At 34.9% G+C, this 12,105-nt stretch overlaps 1 protein-coding gene across 2 annotated transcripts in view; it reads right to left on the reverse strand.

The window, feature by feature from the left end:
* Positions 1-12,105, reverse strand: part of KLHL1 (kelch like family member 1) — a 183,339-nt gene that overhangs the window by 58,088 nt on the left and 113,146 nt on the right. For both annotated transcript variants that reach the window (XM_038131621.1, XM_038131612.1), the window contains exon 5: positions 6,799-7,011. In XM_038131621.1, coding sequence (XP_037987549.1) covers positions 6,799-7,011 — 213 coding nt within the window. The remainder of the gene's footprint in view (positions 1-6,798; positions 7,012-12,105) is intronic.

The following is a 12,105-nucleotide window of genomic DNA, read 5'->3' on the forward strand; positions in this document are numbered from 1 at the left end:
AAGCTACATCCACCACCAGAGAAGCTGCTATAGAAAAGTTAAAAGGCTAGCTTTACTGTACGATCTATATAAAATAAGTATAAAAAAATAACAGTTTATCTTGTTTCTACTGGCTATACTCAACTAATTATCATTATATAGGCAACTGAAATGTCAAGCCTAAATTTTTATTGCATTGATAACTTAAGAAAGGAAAATGGAGATCATCCTATAAGCTTTCCAGAAATTCTTTCTCTGTGGACTAGGAAGTCATTAATTCTTAAGGTAATTAATTTTTCTTTGTTTGCTTTAAATTAACATAAATATTTCTTTAAAAATATTGCTTGGTTTAATTGGCTTAAGCCACTTGCACAGAACCAAGCATTTAGCACCATTTGAGATGCCACAGGGTGTCTAAGAATCCACACAGAGACAGTAAATATAGTACTGGATTTAGAAGGGAATGTTTCTAGAAAAATTGCTTGGAGCCAGGCAGTATGATAATCCATGGAACTTCTCGAATTAGCACACAGATTTGCTCCCATGGGTTGGGAAGTGCACCAGATCTTCATTGCCTATAGTGAGACGTTAGGAATCTACCTGATGTGGAGAAGCCTGCACACACAGGTGAACAAGAAACTGACTCACACCTTCAGACTTTTCAGATTCAAGTTATAATCTCCTGGTATCCAATTATTTAGAAATGATCGAAAGAATTCACAAAATGTTCCAGAGGCTGACAAAGTTTACACACACCCCTAGGATTTACCCCAGACCAGTAGATGGGAACCAACCTTAAAAGCCTGGAACACTACTCAGGTGTGAGTTCTTATCAGCTGCACTTGTTTAGTGACACTGGAGACAGTTAGAGAACTGAGGAAGCTTTTCATTTCATATTATCAATCACACAGCTCTCAAAGACAAATTTAAAGGTTGACTGACATAGAATGATACCCTCCATTTTTTGATAACCAAAGGAACCTTCAGTTGTTTCCTCTAGCTCAACATATGTTGAAAAGGCCAAAACTTAATGAACCCATCTGACAACTGCCTGGTTAATTGAGGTTTTTTAGTAGCACAAAGGAATACTTTGCCAAATGCCAGCTGAGTTGTGGAAGGAATTTACAAGTTAACATAATCATGTCAGTTATCTAAGCTAATATTTAAAGTGTTTCCACTCAATTATTACCTTCAAATTCATATACATTTTTAAGATCATGTATAGTCAGATGTAATGTGTGAATTCTAAGGGGATTTAGAGGCTCAGTACTTCCTACAGTTTACCTACAGCATCTCTGTAGAAATAAAAGAACTCATGTGGATCTGTTCACTTTCTCTCCAGTGGCTTACATAGTATTTAAGTACTTCATTTTATAAGGACTGCATTGCTTCTGCTCCTGGGCAAGAAATCTAGTTTAGATGCTTATAACAAACTCACTGGATCTGAGCCCCAGTGTATTTAATACTCGAAGACTATGCATTATCCTACTGATATGATTTGCAAGCCTCTGAAAGTGATATTATTAAAAGTGTTGTAGAGGAAAAAACAGTAATATCTCTGCTTTATGCTATTTTTTAACTTTCCTAGTTAAACCAATGATCTACTGTTATAGGCAGATGCAAATAACAGCCTTTATAAACCGAGCACACCAGTGCAATACAAATTAGCTTTAACTTAAGCATCTCTATAAGGAAATATTTGTGCTCTTTTCATCATGCACATCTTCGCTTAAAAACACTAAACATCCTCATCTTTACTGTCATGCTATTTTAGGTACTCAGTATCGTGTTAACTTCTCTTGCTTGCAAATTCCTTCAGCAGCCCAGGTATCATTAGCAACTTCTCACACTCTTAAAAAATACCATAAAAATAATGTTTTGCCCAACCGAAGCTGCACACATTCTTGGCTTATGCTGTAGCATCAACATTAACAGATGCATTACACCAACAAATAGCAGAAACCAGGTTTTCTTCTAAGTAAACGAGATTACATCATTAGTTATCAAAACAGGCAGAGGCTCAACTATGCTGCTGCATTGCATTGAATGTTTCATGGCACAGCTTGAGTCAGGGAACAGGAAATACAAATATAAAATAAATTATTGTCTTTTGGGAAAGGTGGAGAGAAAGAAAATGAGAATTAAGTGACATAGATATAATCTCTTCTATGCCATTTGCCTTCAAGGCCAGAAATTAATGTTTCAGCTTCAGCTGCAGACAAGGTTAGACTTTTGTCTATACACAATTAGTGAGGATTTAGATGAACTGTTTTGCTCCCTGAGGGGTGGGAATGGCAATCACTATATTACATGTCATCAGGGAACTAGGTAAGAACACCTTCAACTGTTCTAATCATACTTTATTGGATATATCTTTCCACAACTGTAGGTTTTCACTTCTAAGAAAATGGTTCCTAACTAATTCTACTATAAAAGAATTAAATAAAATCCTATGTATATTTGTGTGACCATGCATATGTGTATGTGTAATGTACATTCATGCACTGATAGATGCTGTGGGGCACCCAGTCAGAAAGCAGCTTGGCATAACAGGAGCAAGCACTGTGCTCTTGCCTCAAAGAAGGCAGGTGATATCTGGAGCTGCATTACACAAAACATTGTCAGTAAGTCAAGGAGAGTGATTCTTCCCCTAGTGTCAGCACTGGAGAAGTCAAACCAGGAGAGCTGTGTCCAATTCTAGACTCCTCAGTACAAGAGAGACATGAGCATCCTGTAGAGAATACAATGGAGGCTCACAAAGATGATGAAGGGACTGGAGCACTTCTCCTGTAAATGAAGGCTGAGAGAGCTGGGTCAGCTTATCCCAGAAAAGAGGAGCCTTTGGGAAATCTTACTAATGTTCATAAATACCTGAAGAGAAGGTGCGTAAAGGAGGGATCCAGGCTTTTTTCAGTGGTGCCCAGAGGACGAGAGTCTATGGGCATGAACTGAAACACTGTTTCCTCTGATCAGGAAACACTTTAATACTGTTAGGGTGACTAAGCACCAGCAGAATCCTTGGAGTTATTTAAAACTGTTTAGGAGTCCTGTGCAAATGGCTCTAAATTATCTCTGCTTGAGCAGAATTGTTGGATCAGAGGTTATTCAGAGGTACCTTCCAACCTCAGGCATTCTGTCTTTTGATTCTGTGATCATGTATATATTTATCACATCATGTCAAAAAAAAATACATGCACAGATACACACACGCACACACACCCCTGTACATAAATTATCTGAAGTGTTTCTGTATTGTTTCACATGTACTAATTTTCTTAGATTTTTTAACATTAAAAGGGTTTTATTTGAAATGCTTTCAAAAATTGAAAATTGTGGACAACAGTGGCACCATTCAGGCAAAAAAGTAGTTTCTTATACTTTTTGAACAACTGAAAAAAGGTCCTCTTAAATACAGTTTTTGCTTGTTTCTTCACTTGTTTGTTAACTTACTGTCTGTAAAGAAGGCAGTCAAAAGTCACAGGGAAAATATTTGATAAGCTTGTAAATTAGCAATTCAAATAAATGATCCAAAATACTTCAGCATTAACAAAGTTTAAGGATGCCACCACATTTTCACTCTCCTCAAATCCCTTAAGAACAAAAATGAGCATAAGTTATGTTTTCTGTACACATCAACATTAAATATCTGGAACACCTATGAAAAATGTTCTTATTATATTCTATATTATATAATATTGTCTATTGCCTATATTATTACCTATTATAACATGAAATAAGTTCTTATCTTGGCCAAGTTGCCAGTCTTTCTTTTTTTTTTTTGACTTGAATTAAGAAATATGAACCGTTTTATTTTAGAAGATGGTTCCAGGAAAATCAACAAAGCAAAAAAGTTTCTATGGCAATATTGCAGGTTCTATTATTTAATTTTCAGCTTCATGATAGTTTCCTTTTAACAAGTTAATACCAGCTTGCCTTCTCCTAAATTTATCTACTGGATTATGAATTACATTGTTTAATATTGTACTACTTAAGTCTGACTACTTTGCCAATATAATTACTGCACCTTGAGAGTGAAATGAGGTATCATGGAAACTCAGACTATAAATTTAAACTTTAATTTTAAGTGGATCTCAGTACAATCTTTCCAGTCTGTCAATAACTTCTGCAGTCTTTGACTTCCTCTTTTTTAAGTGAATTTAAAAGTAAGGAATGTAAATAGTTGGTTTTTTGTGTTTTTGGTTTTTTTTTTCAAAGGTCTGTTGATGAGCTGCTAATTTTGATCTGGCTTCTTTCCAGAGAAATCTTCAGTTAATTTTCATTGCAAAGATAATGACAGAGGCTTTTATTTGATACATATTTAAGTATAAACCACAGCAGGAAAAAAATACCCTTTTGGTAATAAAAAGGAAAATTCCACTTTTAGTTCTCAATAATTTTTTTTGCTGAAATTCTGTTATATCTTAATTCTAATTTTGAAAAAGACATTTTTTTAGCATTATAGTTGACACATTTATGATGCAGTTCTCAATGACAGACCAGTACCAGTGTATAAGACTTAATTTCCAGATTAAGTAGAACAGAAAGTTCAAGAGAATTGCCAGTATATCAATATAAAACTTTTCTTTCTAAATTTCTTTATAAACAGTTTTTAAACATTTTTCTTTTCATGTACCCTGCTCCCTAGTTATCTACCTCCTTGCTATATAAATGCAGCTCAGCAATAGCCAAAACATGTGTTACCAGCACTGTGTAAGAGACTAAAAGGGTTGATGGCTTAAACATTGCTAAAATCATCAGAGGACTTTTGCCCACTGTAGGAAACTGCAAAGATCCAGCTGTTCATCTGCTACCATCAAAATCTCCCTAAATATGCCTACTACCAGAATTTGGACTGTGAGCGGAACTTGAGATAAAGGGGGCACACCAGAAGTGACACTGGAAGAGAGATTGGAATGCTGATGGCTTAAACAATCAGGGACAAGCTGCTGATGTGCGAAGTAACCCCCCAGGTGCAGTGGGAGAGCACACTTGACACCTCAGGCTACAGCTGGTGTTGAACCAGATAAGGACAGAGACAAATCCTGCTAGGCACACTACTGCTTCTCTGTCCTTACTCAAGTGACTCAGCAGTGATAACTCCCCTTTGGGGAAGTACTGGGGCATTCACAGCTGAAGGTATCAATCACTGCTGATGGGCCATAATGGGTCTTAAGGGACTCAAATTCATTGGTGTAATAGGCAGCTGTATCTTAGAAGGTGCCAAAGACTCCAAAAGTGTACCATGATCCACATTACATCAACCCGTTTAAATTCCCCACTCCAAGGGAGGTACCTGGGCTTTCCTAACTGAACTGAATATAAATCAAATAGCTTTCCTGTGCTATGGATTTCACTGGGATTTCCTCCATCACCCGGTGATTGAGGCTGAAACTATCACTTTGACCAAGATGGTGACAATCACTTCAACAGACATCAAAATTGCCCCAAACAAGTCTTGTCTTGAGGCCTGTGGGTGGTAAGGTCTTTCTACTCTTATGCCTTCCTTCTCCTTCTTAAACATTTCTAAAGTGATATTTTTATGCTTTTATATTGTAACAGTTATATACCTGTTTCTCTGTGCAACCAAATTGTTGTACAATAAAGGCTACATGTGTATGTTTAAAAACACAAGTCATTCAGCCTTGTTTCACTCCCATCTGCCCCTATTAACAGGATGGGTTACTCTTATCTTCTGTTTTATCAATAAGTGCAAAGCACACATTATTAGCTGCCATGAAGAAACTTCACTCCACTCCAACCAGGCCCAGTACACTAACTGAAAGGAGAACGATTGAGTGTATGGAATTACAGAATATAATTGCTACTTAGCTGCCTGAATCACAGCTTGATAGAAGTATTCATAGGAGTGGAGATCCAAATGACTGCCAGTGGTCAACTAGATCTGCTCACTCAAATCAGGGCTTCTACCAGCACTGGATTTAGTGATCTGGTCTAGCTAATTCAGGAAAACCTTCAATGAAGAAACACACTTGACCTTTGAAAAAACTGCTGCATTTGTTCACTGCATTCCAAGTGATTCCTCCCCAAGCCAATGTCCAGCCTGAATTGTCCATGCTACAAGGTAGAAAGTCTGTCTCTTCTTACATTTTGTGGTGTTCTCAGGAATGTGGTTCCATCATCTTACCTTCAGGTCTTAAGTTGCTATTAGGTCATTGCTTAGCCATCTTTTCACTAGTTTGAACAAGCCCACTTCTGCTGCTCCTTTCTAGACAACATTATTTGGTAGCCCACCCCTGAACCTTCTCCAATTTGTTCCTATGGCTTTCAAATCATGGAGTACAAAATTGGAAACAATTGTGTAGGTGCAGCCTTAGCAGCACCAGGTTTTATGGGAATAATAACTTCATATTGCCTGGTGACAGAATTTTTTGTGTTGTAAAACAATACAGAGTTTTCTTAATTTATACTGTTGACTCATCCTCAGCCTGGTATCTGTATAAATCCCATGTGTTTGGGGGTTTTTTGTTGTTGGTTTGTTTGTTCTGTTTTGTTGTTTTTTCTGAGAATATTTATTATTCTGCCTATTTTTTCTTAGCATGTTATAAAATCTGCAGTTGTTCTCTTCAGTTTCACAACTCTGCCCTTCCTCTGAATGTGTTGGTCCAATCCTCAAGTTTATTGACATCACACTGGGTAAAAAGTTACCACTATTTTTTTCTGATTCTGAACAGGTTGGTTTTTAAACACACAGAGTATTCAGAAGCTGCAGATTATAAACTGAGAGAGTTTCACAAGGACACAATAACAATGATGTTCTTGTTGTTATGATAATGATGATTACATAATTTAAAAAAATACCTGAGGTGGAAGGAGTGGTAATCTGATATAAGCAAGCAGCATACTTAGGTCATTGCATCGCCTCTGCATATCATATTTCACCCACATCATTAAGGCATGGAAAATGGTTTCTTCATCAGGAACATTTACATCATCACTGGCAAGAAGTTTATGGAGTTCTTCAGCAGGAAGAAGTAAAAATTCTTGATTTCTTATAACTTCCATTATATTCTCCTGAGAAGAGAAAAGTATTTCAGATTCAGTAATAGTGCAAGAAAATAAAAAAGCGTGTTAAAGCTAATAAACCATAGGATTAGTCAATATCTGCCATACCCAGATATGGGTATGCTTTACCATATCCTTGCAGCTCATGAGAAAAACAAAACATAAATTATTAGAGTTCAACAGCTACAGTTGCAATTAATATATAAATATATTTCAAAAATATGAGGATTATATGATAATATCATAATTAAAAATTGTCAGAATTAGTAAAGGCTATTGTTTGAAACTTTTATAAACTCAGTTGTCATTGAGCACATTAAATATATTGTAAGTCTTTACATGCTCTTACTACATTTTCCTGGATATTTTCACTGTCTTTCTTTCACTGTTTCTTAAATAACTTGTCAGTCATATAGTTATATTACGAATATCTATATTTTCATCTACATCTATGACAAGGCTGAGGGGATGATCAACATCATGAATTAAGGATTATTTTTTGAACTTGTTCAGAACAGATGTTTAATATCCAGTTATCATGCAAATAGTTTACAGCAATTAGGATCTCACAGTACTGAAAACTACTGTTGCAGTTTAGGAACAGTACTCCCCAGTTCAGTGAGACTCTCCAAACCACTGACACTCTCTTGCTCTCCTGCTTTTCCTCTCACCCTTCCACACAGCAGTGGGCTGGAGAGGAAAACTGGAGGAAAAAAAGGTAAAGTTCACTGGTTGAGATAGGAACAATTTACAGGAAACAGCAATGAGAAAAGGAAACAAAGAGTAACAGCAACTATAGTAATGACAGAGACAAGAAAGGAAAGGATTCACACAGAACCACAGTCTTCACACCCACTTCCCCCCATCCCTAACAGAAAAAACCCGATGGATCCCTCTGTCACATTTACTCAACCAGGAAGAACCCCTTCCCCTTGGAAGAGACCTTTGTCCCCCACTCCCAGCAATGACATAAGGTTTTACAGACTAACGTCTGTGTCCTAGTTATGCCCCACTCCTGGCTACTGCAAAAAAAATTAACCTTGTCCTGGACAGAACCATGACAAATAAAAGTAGGAATAACTAATAAACCTTAAAAAACCCTCTATAAACTACATAAAACATATAAGCAAAACAAAATGAAAAGCAAGCAAACAAACAAACCCCAAAAATTGTTGCATTTAGTTGTCTGAATTCTAAAGACTGAATTAAGCACTTCCCTAACTACCTACTCTACATCAACAGGACACAGTAAAATCACAATTCTACAGATATTTTTCTCCAGATATTTTTTTAGGGTGCTTTATCTCTGTGGAGAAATTGTAAATGTGTTTTCATATTCTCGATTTATAGACAGAAAGAAAGTGAAGTAATTGAAGACTAGAGGCACAAAGAAAAAGGAACTAAATTTTTATTTAAAAACTGAAAATGTAAAAAGCAGTATTGGGAACTGTAAGTTGCAATATCTAATTTATGAAAAATAATAATGAATTTTCATGTTGTTTTGGATCAAATTTTTAAGATGAGAAGTGGGAAAGAATGACAAAACATCAGCCAAGGACTTAAATGTAAGAACATCAAAACTGAGGGAAGTGGATAATTACACTGTTATACGTTCTAAATTCAGTTTTAGCGCATCAAAATCCAATCAATGCTGCCTGTAATTTCTTAAATTGTGTCTGAACCAGGGGAAAGACTGACTGGTCATCAAAACTGAAATAGAAGAAAATATAACAAATACAAGAAAATAATGTGCAAGACTTACATCAGGATTACACTCTGGCTGCAGTGTGTTACATGCTGTCCTTTCCTGACTTATTCAATAGAAGGAAACTTATTTTAATTCTCCAAATTCATACTTTTTGAAATGTATTGTTTAAACATATTTATTAAAAATTAAGTGCATATTATTTTATATAAGGCAGCAGTGATGAATATTGCAGACACAGACATGACAAAATCATGAGACAGAAGTTTCTTGAAATGTGTAATTTAATTACAGATAAAATACATAAGTGCAGATAGAATAAATTTGACAAAATTGAAAATTATGTTTATTATTATAACTATGTTTGATATGTACAACTTAACTTTCAATGTGTTACTTTTTAACTCAACATATATAGGATGCTGACACAACAGAAAATGAAAGATGAATATGTGGTCATGACCTATATTAACCATGCTATTAAGCTACCTTAACATAATTGATAATTGGATCAAAATATGACTCAATTATTTTTAAAATTACTACATTAAATGTCAATAGGTCCCTAAAAATGTTGATTTTTCTGGAATGAAGTTTCAAACCATTACCTCCTGATAAAGTTTAAATTGTGTGTCTAGAACATTTTAGAATAGCTTGGAAATGTAAGGGAACTAGTTTGTAGGGAGGTACTTAACCACAAGCTGGCTTAATTCATTTTAATTAAAAAGTCATAAAACTCACAAGATTTCATTGCAGTTCTCAATAAAATGATTAATAAGGCAAAGTTTAATTAAGCCTGGTTTAAATGACATTAAATCCCATCATGAAAAAAAGAAATAAATCTACCTCTTAATAGTAACCAACATCAAACTTTGCAATAGCATATTAGTCCAAAGACCTAATACTATAGAGAAGCATTGTGATGGTGGAACACATTTCATGAACTTAATTTATTAAGAATAACATTCCAAGCAGGAGCTTTAACTTCAGAACAATAATTTTAGATTTGATTAAGGTTTTTTTGTTCATCTCAAATTGTTTTTTATTTGCCTACATGCTTAAAGAGAACTGATTCCAGCCTCTGTACCAGTTGTAGAATCAAACAAAGTTTTCAGATAAAACATATGAGCTCAAATCTGTTTTTCTAAACATCTGGACTTACATAAATTTCATGTTACTTGGGCATGAGTATTGCAGAAAGCAACAAATATATATTATGTTTTATATATGTATGTCATATATATTATAAATATACGAAACATATCCTTGTAGATAATATAATTGTAATATATATAATTCTGATTTATATGTAAAATCCAGGGTTTTTTTATCTTCAGAGGTAAAAACTCTCTCCTTCAAATTATTAGCACTTCCTGAACTGACTAATGAATATTAAATCTTCCTAGATAACATTTTAACTCCTTGAGGTTCATTTCATCTGGAGCAGTGAAGCATATTTCAATGGCTAGCTGTTCTATCACAACAGAAATAATTTTTCATATGCTAATTGTGGAAAAATATCCACCTTTCTGTTTTTGGGTTTTTTTTTTTAGTGTGACTAGTCTCCTTTCTTGCACTTTAGGGAACAGGATACAACAGATATCTGTGACATCTTTTCAGGATACATTAAACAAACTTAAAATTCTCCTGAGATTAAGATGCAAGCTAGGACTTGAAGTACACAGTTATAGAATCACAGATTCATTACAGCTGCAAAAGACTTAAGATCATCCAGTTCAACCATTAACCTAGCACTGGAATCTTTGCCACTAAACCATATCCCAGGCACCAAAACTAGATGTTTTTTGAATACTTTCAGGGATGGTGATTCCACACTATGATCACCCTTTCAGTGAAGAAATTTTTCCTAATATCCAATCCCATTTCCCCTTGGCACAAGTGGAGGCCATTCCTCTCATCCCGTTCTAGTGAACTGCTTTCGGGCATGTCTAGGTCCTCATGGGCAGATAAACCTTTATTATGTGAACAAGGGTACTGAACATTTAAGCATGCCAAAGATTAAGTGACAGAGTTGGATGAGTCTCCAGGACCAGTGATTTTTGACTCTAATACTTTAAGAGGATTTATGGATCGGTCTTCACCATCTCGTAAGTCTCATAAGATGCACTGGATCTGCTCTGCATGCATCATTCACATAACCTTTCCATGTTTTAATTAAGTGGAATAGTAGATTTTTGTTTTTAATTCAGAAAATTTAACTTACAGTAGAAAGTATGACAGTGTCTGAACCCTCTTGGACAAAGCTGTGTCACTTGATTGTTCTTCCACTTTCTAAAAATGACCATGCAGTAACCATTGCTGTGGGGTTATAGCATTTCAATGGTAGAGCTGCTTCACTTTTAAACCTTTTCAGCAGTACACAAGGTTAGCATTAAATAAGAATGGAGTATAAGAACAGTAGAGCCATGTAAACAAAACATATCTATGTTTAAAGGTAGACAAACAATCACCCAAGTATCTAATAGATTGTGCATCAGAGGAACATAAAGTCTCTAATAAAATTAAACTATTACCAAATGGAATTTAATACCATATATCTTTATAATGATGTCACCAACACAATTAAATTAGATTTTTTTTATTCTTTACTTGTAATGATTGTTATTCCACATGGAATCAAATTATCTTGAAAAAGCTAGTTTTCATTGATGCTTACGTCATTAATTTCACTAATCAGCATTTATCAGTTATAATGAAGAATCTGAAAAATATTAAATTATTTCATATGTTGACAGAGAATGTTCATATGTTGTCATATTCTGAGAGTGCTATTCAGAACCTACTACATCAGAGTTAATGAAGGAAGTACAATGCTTAGCAGGTGTTTTGGTTTTGGATGTAGGGGTCTAATTTAAAATGTTTTATATTTTTGTGATTTGGATGCTGTGACCTCAACAATCAAAAAATTAAAATCACATAAATTAATACCAAAAAATAGATATCCATATACTAGGCTTTCACTTAGTGCATAACTAATGTCTATAATATTTTAAGCTCACACTACTTTTAGTTTAGAACTTAAGTTTTCATGAGAATATTTAAATAAACAGTGCATCTGATTTTCATATTAAATCATATTGGAAGTATACTTTCTCAAGTGATAAGACATGAAAGACAATTTTGATTTTTGTCACTTCCCAAGCTATTTCAGTCTGGAATTATGGCTGCTGTGCTACACTGAATTCACACTTCTTGTTTTTATGCCCCGTTTTCCGTATCAGCTGTGTATCATGTAAGAATACACCCCCTTTACAATACTGTGTAACTTCTTCCCTAAGGAGAATGGACTTTTCAGCCCACTATGAACTCCCATTAGACAAAGGACCAGTATTCATTAATATGCTTATGGTCTGGTTCTCTGGCCAAATCCCAGATTC

This window comes from Motacilla alba, chromosome 1 (assembly GCF_015832195.1).
Source record: "Motacilla alba alba isolate MOTALB_02 chromosome 1, Motacilla_alba_V1.0_pri, whole genome shotgun sequence".
NCBI lineage: Eukaryota > Metazoa > Chordata > Aves > Passeriformes > Motacillidae > Motacilla > Motacilla alba.